The following is a 16,016-nucleotide window of genomic DNA, read 5'->3' on the forward strand; positions in this document are numbered from 1 at the left end:
ATATATATATATATATATATATATATATATATATAAATAGCTGATACTAGCCTGAAGGGAACTTGCGGCAAATATGTGAATGTTAACATTTAGTGTTCATGATTCAAGCCTGTGTTGAAACCAGATTTATTGTTATTTGTAAGCTCACATCAAAAAGATGCAGTTACTATCCTGACTGAAAAGGTGCTTTATATAGTCCATCACAGTCAATGAAATTAGATTAAACACAATTCTAAAAAGTAAAATAAAAATAATAATAATAGTTAATGCGGTCAAATGATTTTAGCTACTGGCACATAGGCTATTTGTATTTTCTTTTATTTAACTCCCTTGCAATTCAATTAACTTAAAAATGTAGCTGCAAAGTGGCCCTGGCACCTCTTTTCCCATCAGAACCATACACAGGAGCAACGCACTTACTTCATTCTATCAAGTGCTGTCTATATTTACCACTCAGGAAATCAGAGTTATTTATTTGGCAGAGATTATATATCAATAAATATGTAATTACTGTAACTGGCATTTGATCAATTTCACATAGAGGAAGTTAGCAGAAAACACAAAACACAAACCCATAACAAAAACACCATCATGACAAGGTTATACAATGAAGCGCATTGTTGTAGATTTGAATGTAAAGGAGTGTGAGAATGGAAAGTAGCTGGCTTACATTAAAACACAAAGGCCATGGAAATTCCATGTTATATACTATGTTACCAAGAATAAGAACGCTGCATTAAAAAAAAAATCTATCCTTGTAATCCTCATGAACATTCTCGGGTATGTCCAAAAAATGATATTCCTATAATGATCCTGGTCGACATTTTCATTTACAGTAATAATAATAACCTTTATTGTATATAGCCACTTTCATGTACAAACATCACAAAGCACTGTACAATTCAATAAAAGAGACAGCTGAAAAAAATCATTTTCTGAGACAAGCCTCACAGCAGAGAAGATACACTATAATAAAGCCTAAACAATCCATAAGTGTACCCTGTCCAAAGTGTGTGTGTGCAAGTCCACTCACACTCCCCACAAAGGGATGTACTGGATGACATGGAACACAAAGCTGTCCTGTGGAACAGCATGAATCACATGATAATGAGGTTACTTTCGACTGCTGGCATCCAGAAAGTCTTTTGCTTCATTTATTTTTGCTGCCAAGTAGGGAGATCCGCCTAAAAAGCATAAGAGAAATTATATTTACCAAACTGGGTTTTAAGAAACCTTGGAGAATTTACAGGTCAAGATGGCAACTACAATAATGAAATATACTGTCCATCTAATTAACACATTACTTTAGCATTTTTAGCAGTATTTCTCGAAATAAATTATACATACAATCCAAGATTATATATATACGCACACACACATTTACATATACATTCACAGACAAAAGTATTGGCACCCTACACGTAATGACAAATAATTTAATAAAACATCTTCAAGCTAATCACTTTAAACGGTGAACAATTTGCCACTTTTAACGGTGACAAGACCACATTCTGGTGTAAGTTTAAACAAACATTTAAAAAAAAAAAAAAAAACTAAGAAGTGGTTTAAGCTTACTGAATGATGTGTTGGGTGCCAATACTGTTATCTGTGACTCTGCCTGCCTGCCTGCCTGCCTGCAAGTGTGTGTGTGTGTGTGTCTATATTTTTTTTATATATATATATATATATATATATATATATATATATATATATATATATATATATATATATATGTATAATATATACATATGTGTGTTTGTGTTAATTTATATGTGTAGACACACAAACACACACACAAACCTTGACACGCTCACAATACAAGCAGTAATGCCTGAAATGTACTACATTTCTCCCTGAATGTTTTCTAGAGCCTGAAGACTGCTCCATATCCAGTATGGTTAAATGCTTGTAAACTAGCATTTAAATTGTAACAAAAAGACATTGTTCAATTGCTTAAAAGCTTCTATGTAATACCATTTTCATAACTTTCCTAAATTATTGCTGCAATCTGAGCTTAATACACATACAGGGAACATGCACGAATAGAAGGGTCCCTTCCAGTGAGGGATGCTTTTGTTTGCCACCTTTGGAATCAGAGCTGAGAGTTTGGAAAACAGCATCTGCTAGCATCGTATGAGCTACCTGCGCAAACAGCTTTGACGCATTACAAAACGCAATAATGATTCCCCACCCGCTGACTGGCACACAGGCAAGGAGAAATACTGCCAATGACAGCCAAGCACAACAACAGGAACGCAATGCTTTTCCGACTGCAAGCACCCCTCTTGTTCCCATTTCACGTATGGAATGCTCCAGACGATTATAAAAGACACTCCGTGGAATACTCAGTTGAGTAGAAAACTGTTGCAGGGAATGATTATGTAGGAACGGTGATTTGCTGTGTTATGCGGTCATCTGGTGTGGCTCATAATTTAGTTTCAGTTGATTAGTTTGTTGTAAGACTCCCCTCGAGCAATAACCATCTGCCTGCCGTCAGGCGCAGCAGAAACAGCATGCGAGGCTCACAAGCTCATGGAGACATTCCCCTCCCCGTGTCCAGCCAGGCGAGTACATAGATATTCACACAGCTTCATCAGGCTTCTTCTGGGAAGAAACCGACAGCTGAGTTTGTTGGGAACCAAGCAATCATGAGTTACATACACAACAGGAAGGCAAATATGTATCAAAGTGTATACGCATCAGCCAGACTGCGAATAAATAAATAAATGTCCAAGCGTGACTAATTGTAATAGTTTAAAAAAAAATAAAAAATAACACATCATCAACAAGTGTTGAGCAAACTATGGTATCAACTGCTTTGTTTCCACAGCGCAGCAGGAGAAGCAGGTGGAAATATTTCACCAGGCTGCTTATATGTTATTGTAAGCAGCTAGCAGCACCCGTTGCATTAGTTTGTATTAAAATTAATGGCATGCCTCCTGACAGCAGCTTGCCAAAGTAAAGCATCACGTAATGTGGTCAAAACAGACCCAACTGTTGTCTGGACCCTGCAGGGAGTGTTGAAACCGATTCTGGACAGAAACACACAGACACCCCAAAACAGGGTGTGCTGCTTTTGTGCGACTGCTTTCACGTTATGCTTCCCAGGACTCCTTTGCAGCGATGTGTTTACATACAGAGTGCTATTTAAAGAGGCAGGTTACAGTACTAGGAGAACACAGTCAGTTGTGTTGTACAGTATCTGCAATTTGCTGATACAAATCTGAAGGCAGTCATTTCTCAAATACTTTGGTATCTGGTACTGTTTTAAATGTACAACTTTTTAAGATATTAAAAAAGAATATTCATTAAAAAAAACAGAAAACTTTAACCACGACAAAGTTTAAAAAAAAAAAAAAATAATAATAATAATAATAATAATAATAATAAATGGTATTGAAAAGAGCTGTATAGCTGCTGAATAGAAAGTGGAATCTGACAGTGTTTCACATTCTCTGCAAGTGCAGTTTCCTCTAGGGTGGGTCACACAGGAGAACTAGATAGCTGTTGCAAAACATACAGACAGGAAAATAAACAGTAGCTCCTGGGGTAGTGGTAGCCTTTATTAATGTTCCACCTGAGAGTAACAGGCAGGGAGTGAATGTGTGTACCGCAGATGGATGAAAGCAGAGAGACTGCAGGCAAGCAGGCTACCCCAGGGAGATAGAGGCATAGCTCTCTCTAGCTACAAGATATCGGCAAGAGTACCTTTAAATACTTTGCACTGAGAGAGAGAGAGAGAGAGAGAGAAAAAAATACCTGCATCATTATGAACAAATTGTATATGTTTGAATTGCTTGCTTTTTACTAGAAATAAAATGTAGTTTTAATTTAAAAAAGCTCAAACAGAGGAACTCCATGTCATTACTTCTCTATGGATACATCAAGGGATTCAGTGTTGTTACTCCAAAACCTTCATGAACCCTTAGCATACAGTAACACAAACATGTAGAGCTGTGCCCAATTTCCCATTCCTGTACTGTATGTTTAAAGTGCTGGGTAGTTTAATGGTTATAGCAGTCCAGTACAAGAAGTTGGTAAACAAAGTAGAGAATTTTAGTCCCCTAAGCTAAAGGGACTCAGGCTTGGTTTATACAGTAGGGTTAAACTCTCTCAATTACAAATGAACACTCTGCTCCACCTGAATCAATTACCAGTAACAAGCAAAAAACCTATGAAATAAAAACAATTAACAAACAAACAGCATGCACAAAAATAAGTCTTTGCTGCCAAAGAGAGCATCCTCCTCGCTTCTCTGTCCCAGACTTACCCATCATTTGCAATTTATTTATATAGGCTTCCTCTATAAAACAAGCATCATACTCACAGCACACCACTGCACTTCAAGAACGCTACACAACACACGAGGGCTGTGCTACACACCTGACAAAGCATCTCAACAGTATGTACGGTGGTAGCCTTTTTCTGAAGGAGACTGAATGAATCAACCCTATTACATAATGTCCCTTTCTTTTTAAATAATTACAAATAGGTTTACCTGTGACTGATCAGCCCACCCCCCTAGAGCAGGCAGCCCTGTGAACCTCTCCCCCCATGAACATCCCCCTGCCCTGCCCCGTGTTAATGAAGCAGCACTGCCGTGGGCCATGCTGTTGAAAATAACAATCCAAATCTGCATTCTTTAGTGGGCGTGCCATTCTGAACAGGGCAGCATCATACTCACCTTTATCAGGATGGTTTAAAATCATGATCCTTCTGTGGGCCTCTCTTATCTTTACCTTGTTAGATGTTGGGCTGCAATGAAAAATAAAAATGACAGACTGAGGTTTTGGAGGAAAAAGTCTCCATCTAGTGGTGACACTCTTCTAAAGCTTCAACTGAGAAACGAAACGTAAAGCAGGATAGTACAGGGGCCTGGATTCAATCAACATCATGGTCCAGCTTTGTTTCCTTAAAGTTTATCTTGCCTAGTAATTATCATTTAGATTTTACTTTTAAACACTGTTTGTTCTGTATTTTGAGAATATTTTCCATGGTCTTCCTACCAACAACAAAACTAATATAAAGAGCATGATAAATTCAAATTCAAACAAAGCAATGGTATCTGCTAATGGGAGAAGATAATTATGCTGGTAAGATTATTTTATTATTTCACCTTTTTGTAATGTAACTGAAAATGTTGCAGTTTTCATGGTTTAATATTTTTCACAGTTCAATGTGATTACATTCTCTTGGGAGAGTTTCACATAATTTAACAGACACGAAACTGGCTGAATCCCCTTTTATCATTAAGCTGAACAATCTGAGGCTTGAGCAGTAGTGTACAACTAGGTCCTGGAGGGCTGGTGTCCCTGCAGGTTTTTATTCCAACTGCACTCCTAACTACTTTATTGGACCCTTCTAGAAGCTTAATTGGTCCAATTAACTAATTTAGGGTATGGTTAGAACAAAAACAGAAGGGACACCGGCCCTCCATGACATCAGTTGTGCATTACTTGCCTAGAGGTATGTGTTGCCAGAAACGTATTATAAAGACCTGTCAAGAATTTCACAACGTTTTAACGAATCAGAGCAGTAGTCGTGCTCTTCTATGTTTATCAAATGTTTAAAAATGGGATTGGTTGGTTGCGCAGACCACCGTAAATCCCAAGCGATACAGTGCTTTACAAGTTTAACAGCATTCGTACTTCAATACAGTAATACGAATATGGTTATTATATACTTAGCCTTCAGGCTATAAAATGCAAAAAGCTAAAAACGCCCACCGCTAATTTCTAGAACATTTATATATATATATATATTATATATATATATATATATATATATATATATATATATATATATATATATATATATAGATATAGAGAGAGAGAGAGAGAGAGAGAGAGAGAGAGAGAGAGAGAGAGAGAGAGAGAGAGAGAGAGAGAGAGAGAGAGAGAGAGAGAGAGAGAGAGAGAGAGAGAGAGACAGATAGATTAGATTCAAATATATGCTTATATTCCAGTATATGGAAGTGTAGGATATATTGAAAAATAAGAACCGTCTTCAAAAGGCAGAGATTTGACTTCAACCAAACAGCAATCGGTTTTTCAGAGATCCTCAGAGCATGGATCACATCAGCTTGTAGTTAGCAAGTTGAGCGATATCAGATGGGGTCTTGCTCTGGCCTTATATAGGATTTTCCATCCAATGAATACATCAGAAGACCCAAGTAAATCTAATCATCACTTGGTCTTGACATTTCTTATCTTTAAGTTAATTATACATTCTAGAAGGATCTGGTCAACTTCTTTATCAAAACGGATTGGATATAACTCCTTGCCCAAAAATATTAGAATATAATTTCATTGCTGTCTTTTTCTAACTCCTCCTTTTTCTAAAAAGTCAGGTGGACCAAAGTTCACAGAATCCTTGTTATCATATAATACAAGTATGTGTGTATATATGATGTTTTTAATATGTAACATCAGCTCTATTTGATTATATTAAGCTGGGTCAAAAAATATATGTCACTCTTAGCGGCATCTTATGTTCCTTTTCAGTTTGTTGTCAATGGGTCAGTTTAACTTCATATAGACTTCTCAGACTATGCCTGGCCTCTCTGTTTCTAAAAGTTGCCTGCTCAAGCAGGATTCAGACTCCCTGTTTTCTTGCCAAGACTACTGCTTTGATTAATATGAAACATCATTGTAGCACTTCTCCAAATTCACAGCATGAAGTTAGTTTTCTCCCAAAGCAAGTCACTATGTATATGATAATAACTGATACAGGACACAACCCCCTTAATTTATGGAATGTCTTCCTATCATAGAAAGACCTTGGATTAAAAAATGAGGAGTAAAAAGTAAAAACTTCCAAAAAGAACCTTCCACATCTAAGCACCGCTCTGCTTGCAAGCATATAAGGGCACGCTAGGTAGGTTTTTTGTGTACTAAAATGATTGAATACAGAAATGGTAATATCATTTTACTGAATTACGTCTGACCCCTTTCTCTGCTCATACTAAATCCAGTTGAAGCAGGTTTTAAGACAGCCTAGCCTTTTGCTGATTTTTTGTGTGTTGATTAGTATGAGACACGACCATAAGCATTTTCTAATACTTCTGTTATCCGAAAGTAATGAAAGCAAAGTAACGAAAGAAACTGGTTACTTTTTATCATGAAACTGGAATATGCTAACAAGGCCTTATAGCACACAGCCTTCTGACAGTAAACTGGTAAATCCCAGATGATTTATTTGAAAAATTAAGTGGTCATTGCTCCACATCAAATCCATTTCAAGGATGTTTGAGGTTTTGTGTTTTATCAGTCACTTTGTGGTTTGTAAATCAGGGCACAGGCCAAAGGATACAGAGAGATGTATATCGTCTGATTAGGTATGACTGCAAGATTAACACCACCACCACTAGCTGCACATTTTTCTGTAATGGTGTGTTCTTGCTTGCAAGGACCTGCATGATATGAATTCATATGACCATACAAGGCACCCCACATTTCAAGATTCTTAATCAACATTATGACACAACGGAAACTCTTTGAATCAATGCTAACAGAACTGCACAGATAAAGTGACGAAACCCTGCTCTATCCAACAGCATAGCACATGTGAGGGCTCTTTCTTACCTTACACCTAGAATAAGGCTGGCTTCTCGTTTGGTCATTTTCGTTTCAAATCCTCCTTTATAGTAAACTGAAAAACCCTGTTTAAAAAAAAAAACACAGAATACATTATTTGTGGATTTACCTGAAAGGTACACAACTTTTTATTTTATTCTTAGAGTAAAATAGAAAATGAGAAGTTTATTTTTGGTATGTAACTGGACACACCAGAGAGGTTATCTAGACACAGCATGCATACGTGGTGCAGGCAGGCTCAAGGTAATGATCTCATTCTTCAGCTGGGTTACATGGAGGTTGCACATCCATGCACTGACCAAGCCTACTTTTTCTCAACTCCCAATATCAGAACCCCCAACGCGTACATAAGACAAAGAGCTTATATGGGGTGTTGCTTTACCTCTAAGGTAAGGTGGCAACACATCTCGCTCCCTCCAAGGCCACACAACATTGTCCCACAAGTGTGATCTTTTTATCTTTACCAGTGGTTTGGTATAATACTATAAATCCAGTTTTTCTTGATTTCAATCCAACATTATTATTACATTTATAACAACTCAATGTATTACTATTTGCTGTTTTTGTAGTGTATGTTTAAAACAGAAATGCACAGACATTCCAAATATTTTAGACTCTGTGGTTAACTCTTTCAACATGCATAAGAACATAAGAAAGTTTACAAACGGAGACCATTCGGCCCATCTTGCCTGTTTGGTTGTTAGTAGCTTATTGATCCCAGAATTTCATCAAGCAGCATCTTGAAGGATCTCAGGGTGTCAGCTTCAAAAATATTACTGGGGAGTTGGTTCCAGACCCTCACAATTCTCTGTGTAAAAAAAGTGCCTCCCATTTTCTGTTTTAAATGCCCTTTTATCTAATCTCCATTTGTGACCCCTGGTCGTTTCTTTTTTCAGGTCGAAAAAGTCCCTTGAGTCGACATCGTGAATACTTTAGGATTTTGAAAGCTTGACTGAATCGATTCAATTATTTGAGCCTGTCTGCACTGGCCATGCGTTTTAAACCTGGAATAATTGTGATCACTCCTCTCTGCATTCTTTCTAGAGTATCAATATCCTTTTTGTAGCGAGGCGACCAGAACTGTACATAATATTCTAGATGAGGTCTTACTAATGCGTTGTAAAGTTTTAACATTACTTCCCTTGATTTAGACTTCAACACTTTCATTATATATCCTTTCATCTTGTCAGCCTTTTTTTTTATAGCTTCCCCACATTGTCTAGATGAAGACATTTCTAAGTCAACATAAACTCCTAGGTCTTTTTCACAACTTCCTTCTTCAATTTCAGTATCTCCCATATGATATTTATAATGCACATTTTTATTGCCTGCGTGCAGTACCTTACACTTTTCACTATTAAATGTCATTTGCCATGTGTCTGCCCAGTTCTGAATGTGTCTAGATCATTTTGAATGACCTTTGCTGCTGCAACGGTGTTTGCCACTCCTCCTATTTCTGTGTTGTCTGCAAATTTAACAAGTTTGCTTACTATACCAGAATCTAAGTCATTAATGTAGATTAGGAATAGCAGGCCACAGGCAGATCAACATAATACACTAACAAGTATACAGTACCTATGCCCAGAAGACTATCCCAGGCTTCTACTCCCCTAAAGTTAAACACAAGAACAACCATGGAGATTGCTGAATAACACATTTAGAGGTCTGACTTTAATTTCTGAAATTTCCATGGCAATCAACATTCCTTTTAAAACCATTCATCAGCATCTGTGTTCGTGTCAAAAGTATAGCAGCCCAATCTAGGAATCACGCATTGATGTGAGTAATGTTATTACTGCCTGCTGTTTCTAATAGAGAAAACAGCATTCCACCCTTGTAAGATTGCATGTAGCGTGTTGGAGAATAACGCCGCCCAAAGGAATGAATCATTAATCCAGTGATCTCTCATGAGACCTCTGGATACAGGGAGGAGAAGATGCCTCACAGTGCATGCTAATTGGCGAGTCAGAGACAGTTTTCCTCTGGTAATTAGAAGAAAACATGTAATTGGGAAAAGGTGCAATGGCATAAAAACAAGCTGTGCACGAACAGTAGCTTGGAGAAAAACCACAGACGTGAGAAGCACCAGCACCTGAGCTGGAAGGTTGTGAGCTCAACCCATGACACGGTCTACATTCAGTTCTAAATTAAGAAAATCTGGACTAGCCTTGAGGGTATCTATTTTAACAACTAAACAAATACATCAGCAGGTGTCAGCAGTAGAAGATTATAGTAATCTTGGCATGCAAAATAAAAAGACACACATCTGGTCAGCACAACAGTAAGGTAAGAAACAGACTTCCCAGTATTAATAGTCTTCAGTGAATTACTCTTACTGTGTTTCTAAGAGGAACAAATGCATCTGTTGCGATCCAGATCACAACATTGAGATGCTAGGTACGGAATTGAAAAGGGTGTTGTCTACTGTATATTTATGAAGCTATCCTAAGATAAACTTGTAATCAATTGTGTTCAATGTCATAAAAACTAGGTAAACTGCTATTGTGACATTCAAGTGCAAATGTGACATACAACTCAGAGAGGGCTGAAAGCAGGCACTTCTTCATCCAACAGTGTAGAAATTACAGAGGCTTCAAAAGCGAGTACTCCAAGGACCATTACACAGCACAAACCATGTTGAATATTTCCACCACAAATTTCCCAGAAGGCATTGTAACACCTTTCATAAATAGGAAATTCTCCCATATGTCTGGCTTGAACAGATGTCTCCAGGCTCACCGTCACATTCAAGACATGATTAATGTCCTTTAATGCATTTCCCTGGTTTACTTATTATTATTATTATTATTATTATTATTATTATTATTATTATTATTAATCACGCTTAGCAACTGTGTATAATAAACATCATGCAACAAAAAAGGGCTGAAGGATAAATAAATGCCTCTTGGTAATTCTGGTTATACTGTGGACATGCAATGCATGGGTGTATCAAAGAAGGAAAAACGAACAGCAATGGGAGGAGGGAATCTTGCTTAAAAAGCCTGAAGGGATAACATGCAGCTGTCACTTCATTGTGATTCATACACATGCAGCAGGAAGACACTTACCGACGTTGGCATTTTCTTGGCTGTTTCTGTAATTACTTGTCCTAAAGGTTTCCACAACTGGAATGCGTATCTTCCTAAAATAAATAAATAAATAAATAATTTAAATGTTGGTAGAACTGCAGTTTTGTTGTTTAAAAACAATCCAAAGACAAAAGCAAATCCTTCCTAGAATGCACTGTGGTCCTGGCAGCTTTAATAATCAGTTAAAACAAACTCAGCTGCCCTCTTCTGAAAACCTTACTCTTCAGCAACTTGAAACACTCAGCAAAGAACGCATGGTGTTTTTAACGCATGTTTAGGTAAGCGTTCATTATTGTTTACTTGTGAGATCTTACTGTTGTTAAGCTTCTCCAGTAGTTGGATTTGAGGCTTCCAATGAATACCAGGTAATGTGTGCAGCTCTGCTGATAGGCCTCTATATCAAAATACCAATCCAATGCAAATAATACGTATATCACTAATAATAATAATACGTATATCACTAATAATATCTGTGGGGGAGGAAAAAAAGTGAGCTGACCTAAGTTTGCTGCTACCTGTCCACCCCAAGGTGGCTCTTTGTCAGTGATGGGCTTTCATCTGTACTGTTTGTGTTGTCCTAATGAACTCGATAAGCATGCAGCATCTGTTCTTATTATAGCTGAAGCACCTACACCTTCACCACACATCCTGAGAACCACTTACACAATGACGTTTGTATGTAGACAGATGACTGTACACACAAAAATCACACATTTTTACTTACTGTGTATAGTAACTGTCCATACACGGGTCACACTTACAATATTACTAGATACTCAGTTTATGGCATTCTTTGATACTGCTAGCTCTAATTTTAAATGAAAGAAAATGCCAAAAATGAAATTCCAACATAAAAGGATGCCAGCCAGCAAAAAGCAGCTTGCCCTAGAGGTGATACAGTAATATACCTGCCTGATCCTGGTCATAGCTGCTTGGTTTTTTCCCCCCTTTATAGCCCCCTTCCCCACAGATTCACATTCGCACATTCGCTCTTATTCACCAGTCCCCATGCCTTTCACCTCTGGTAGTCTCCAGTCAAAAATGATGAGAATAACCAAATCATATTGTAAAACCTGGCACAATTGATAGCTAAATGACAGGGGAGTTTCAGGTCAGGACTGAAGTGTGCTCTGAGCCATGAGGGGACTCAATGCCATTTAAAATAGAGCCCTTTATTGTATCAGTGTGTGACAAGGTTATGAAAACCAACATCTCCAGACCATGCAAGTATCTTTTAAATGAAGGTATGTAAACCAGTCAAGAGGACCCCAGTTTAAATATCTGCACGACTGCCTTTTTATACCCACTTCCTCCAGTTCTCAGAACAGACACACAAGGCATTCTATGGCAAACCAAAACTTTTTTGTCTGAAAGCCGTCCCAATGATAAGGCAAGATCAGCAAACACAGTGACGATGACATGTTTCCTGCAGTATCTCAGTATTATGATTTCATATGAGATGATTCTATTCTGACTGCCAGTCAATATGTAAATGTATATTCTATACCGAGAGGGGTCTGAAACAGAGACCCATGTATGGCAGATGTCACCATTTCATTTAAATATGACGAATTATATGCATCACATTAGTCGCCAGAGTTTAGTGCAATTGTTTTGTGCCCACATCACACAACAGCAACGTGAAACATAACATACCTGCAAATGCTGCCGCTGCAACACCAAGTCCAACAGCCATTAACACTCCACCCTGTAAGAGAACAGAACACATCACCCTGCTGAAACTCACAGGACAAGAAAACAAAATTTCACACAGCGTTTCATCAGTGCTCTTTCGGCTGGTACAAAGCTGGCCACACCGAATCTCTTTCAAAAGTCATTCCACGACAAATCCTCCAACACCAGCCCCCTCTGATTAACACTAAAATGTTTTCAGCCTGTTTGGGGGAAGGGGTGAAAAGATTTAGACAGTTCAACCTTTATCAACATGTTACTCAAAAACTATTTGTGCTAGTCTTGTGATGTGTCATTTTACTGAAAACTGCATGAGGATTCCAAAAATATTATATAAATATTCTAACATTTGCAAAACAAACCAATTACCCCTTAAGGTCTTTTTGACCTTTGACCTTGGGGTGTAATCCCAAAAATAAAATAAAAATCCACGGAAAGCTTATGCATCTGCTTTTTATATACAAAGTTACAGGAAGGCAATACTTTCTGTGTGCTGTGAAAACAAACAAGCCTTCCCATGTCAAAGAAATCTGAATATTCAGGTGTCACATTCTGTAAATAGATGGAACAAAAGTCACACCTGTCAATGGAACTTTGTCAATGTAGGGGGGGGGGGGGGGGGGGGGTCAAAAAATTGGAGGGGGTTGGGTGTTAAAGCCGACATTTCTGGGTGATTTGTCATATAATGATGCTCGCTTTGATGTATTTGTATCAACTCTGATGGGTTCCTGAAGGTTCTAGATTTCACACTATTGAGTATTGACAGTGACGAATGACACGGTATTATTCTAGAACAAGCGTTCCAGATATGTCAACACATAACTGTGTCATGTTTGTTAATGCGTGTTTGAAACTGCAACTGTGTTGTACCTGTTTAAGCTAAAGCACTAAATAGCGACCGTCTCTAACATGAGTTTTTCGATAGCAGGTGCTGCCTGACTCACCTGTTTACACCAGATCCTCAAAACTTGTTCAGCACATGCACATACCCATACCCATATCCATACCCATACCCATACCCATACCCATACCCATACCAATGTCAACGGCTGGAATGAAAGGAGAAGACTACAGAGGCAGGGAGCACAAGCTCGAACCTGCATGCTCATGATCCTGGGTTCAATTCCCATCTCTCCTGCCTGCGTGACCTTGGGACCGAAGTGAAGTCAAGACAGGATGTTTCATCATCCGACCTGAATTACTGTGTTCCCTAGGTAACCGGCAAAAGCCGAGCACAGATTTGCAATGACAGAGGCACTGAGTTACATCATTACAGCACCGAACTCATGACATTTATAATAGCAAAAATTTCGATAACCGCTTCTCAAGAAATATCCACGCTGTAAACTACATTATGCAGCCCTGTTTCGCTCGTGTTGGTCTCTTACACTAGGTACGGTTATTTATTTTCTCAATGTCATGTTTTACTTACTAGTCTCTTGTCAATATCTGTGTCACTCCTGCTCGTTGTTTTCGCTGCATATTCAGCATGTCTGAGCGAATCAGTGTCCGTCATTACACCAGCGTTTCTAACGCTCGCCATGCCTGTACTCACAGTGCCTGTGAAGGACGCCTTTAACAACTACAGCACAGCAACTCGGACAAACTTGTGCAAAGCTAAATGCACAAACGCGTTTTTCGTTTTCCTTTATAAAGACTTTACTTACATAGCGGATATGATTTGTGTTGACAACAGAATTTTGCTTTCAAGCAACACAAAGTAAAATTGAAAAAACAAACAAAAAATCGTATAAATATATCTGCCCATGCTTATTTCCGACAATTATCTTCCTTGCTTATGTAACTTTTCGTTGAATTAAAGCATCTGAACAAATGATTTCTAGAATTTCCCGTCAGTTTAAGGTAATGCTTTATGTACAGATGCAGGACAGCAGTAGTTTTACACTGTAAGTTTAGCTTTGAGTAATTACCTGTCCTACAGTCTGCAACGTGGAAACGGTTAAGGAACGGCTTCTTGGCTTTTCATTCCACAGTACAATTGTAAACATTCTTTATAACTGAGAAAGGAAAGCAAATAAAAGAAGCACACTTTTTGAATTGAAAGCTTTTTTATTTGCCCATTTTTAAAAGCGCTTGCACCATCTTACTTTTCATTCTAGAGTCGATGTGTTTAATAAACTGGAGTATAAGCCCAGCCAGCCCCAGAACAGTGTATGTATAACCACAGCCATGTTTACAGTCTGCGGTGGCCGTGTACCTTACTGAAGTGTTTGGAAGGGTGGCAAAGGGGAAGATATGGGGTGGACAGTTGGAACCCACCCTCCCAACTGAAATAGCTGAATATCTGATACCTGTCTGGTATTATTATAACCATAGGGGAGAGGTGTTTTCCGTGAATACACTCCACGCTCTCATTGTCAATTTTCAGAGACCAATAGAAAACACACGATGCTTCTACTGATGTACCAGTTGGTGTTTTAGGACGCTGCAATGTAATTTTACTGATTGACTTGCACTTACTGTACTGTATCACGATTAAGCATGGTTTTGACTATTCGTTATTATACATATCTGTCATTTGCCATGCCTCTCTTTGTATTGACATATTTTCACTGTGCTTTCACTATGCTTTACATTGCGACATGCTTTTTGGTGTATAATTTAACAGTGAATTATTATAAGGGTACAGTAATCTTTACAAGCTTTTTAGAGACTAGGGTTACTTTACAATTAGCTTGGCTGAACATAGCTTTTATGATGAAAAGATAATCACGTTTCAAAGACATGGTTAAAATATTTACGATCAATACGAGATTGTAGTATGGTTATATATTAGTAGAACAAACACACCTTTATTTAAATTATTTATTACATTATTTTGACTTCTCTGGTCAGGAAGGCTTCAGAGAAGAATGTAACTTGAGTGCCATGCTGTTGAAACTATATTTACTACATTTTAAAATGCCAGCAGGGTCATTCATGGCTACTGATCAAGGTGGGCACAGAGACAGTTAAACTGATGAGGAGCTAACAACAGATCATAGTTTATTTACTGTAAAGCACTGACTTCAGTCTGCAGGGTTAATAATATGTTTATTGGGTAATACAAAGCAGAACTTTGCATCAGGTATTTTGTTGTCTTGGCGTGTGATCTTCTTGTTGTTTTGTTCTTTGGAATGTTCATGTACAGGTATATTTCATCTCATTAACTGGATGTTTGTTTGTTTGTTTGCTTGCTTTTCTTTGAGAGTCCTGGTTAATCATTTTTGGAATCTGCCCAGTTTATAATGCCAAATCACTATGACATCATAGACAGCCTTCTCACCAGAGGGATATTCCGGGAGAAACCTGTTGCTGAGATGCTCAGCTGACAACGTGTTCAGTGCACTTTTTACAATTCAACATGTACCCTAATAACAGAAGTGGATCTGGTGGGCTTAATCCAAACCGCAGAAACGACACCAATGGCAACAGGCTGAAATCTTATCTAAGAGAACGGGAATAGAGTTTCTGGAGCACAAATTACACCGCCCCCACAAAACGAAGGGGCAGCTCTTACTCTGTACTGTGTATATCTTTCCCGCTTTCCCCTACATCCTCGGCTTATCTCACTACAGCACAAGCATAGTCACAGCGACATCTATTGACGCTTTTAAGGTAGAACACCACAACTGTG

The 16,016-nt window shown here is 38.2% G+C and overlaps 1 protein-coding gene across 1 annotated transcript; it reads right to left on the reverse strand.

The window, feature by feature from the left end:
* Positions 1–253: 253 nt before the first annotated feature.
* Positions 254–13,959, reverse strand: LOC121327589 (dnaJ homolog subfamily C member 15-like). The gene is made up of 6 exons (XM_041271693.1): positions 13,812–13,959; positions 12,344–12,395; positions 10,667–10,740; positions 7,584–7,660; positions 4,685–4,755; positions 254–1,184 (listed from the first exon to the last, which is right to left on the reverse strand). The coding sequence occupies exons 1-6, from the start codon at positions 13,920–13,922 to the stop codon at positions 1,114–1,116; spliced, it is 456 nt and encodes a 151-aa protein (XP_041127627.1). The 5' UTR covers positions 13,923–13,959; the 3' UTR covers positions 254–1,113.
* Between the last annotated feature and the right edge of the window lie 2,057 nt (positions 13,960–16,016).

This window comes from Polyodon spathula, chromosome 15 (genome assembly GCF_017654505.1).
Source record: "Polyodon spathula isolate WHYD16114869_AA chromosome 15, ASM1765450v1, whole genome shotgun sequence".
Classification (NCBI taxonomy): Eukaryota; Metazoa; Chordata; class Actinopteri; order Acipenseriformes; family Polyodontidae; genus Polyodon; species Polyodon spathula.

What these genes read in the sequence shown, in the direction of transcription:
- LOC121327589 (XM_041271693.1), bottom strand. Translation starts at nt 13,922, where the DNA reads ATGGCGAGCGTTAGAAACGCTGGTGTAATGACGGACACTGATTCGCTC. An exon ending in CAGATATTGACAAGAGACTA is followed by an intron (nt 12,396 to 13,811) that starts GTAAGTAAAACA and finishes GTTCTCTTACAG; the next exon opens with GGTGGAGTGTTAATGGCTGT. An exon ending in TTTAAACCATCCTGATAAAG is followed by an intron (nt 1,185 to 4,684) that starts GTGAGTATGATG and finishes TATGCTTTTTAG; the next exon opens with GCGGATCTCCCTACTTGGCA.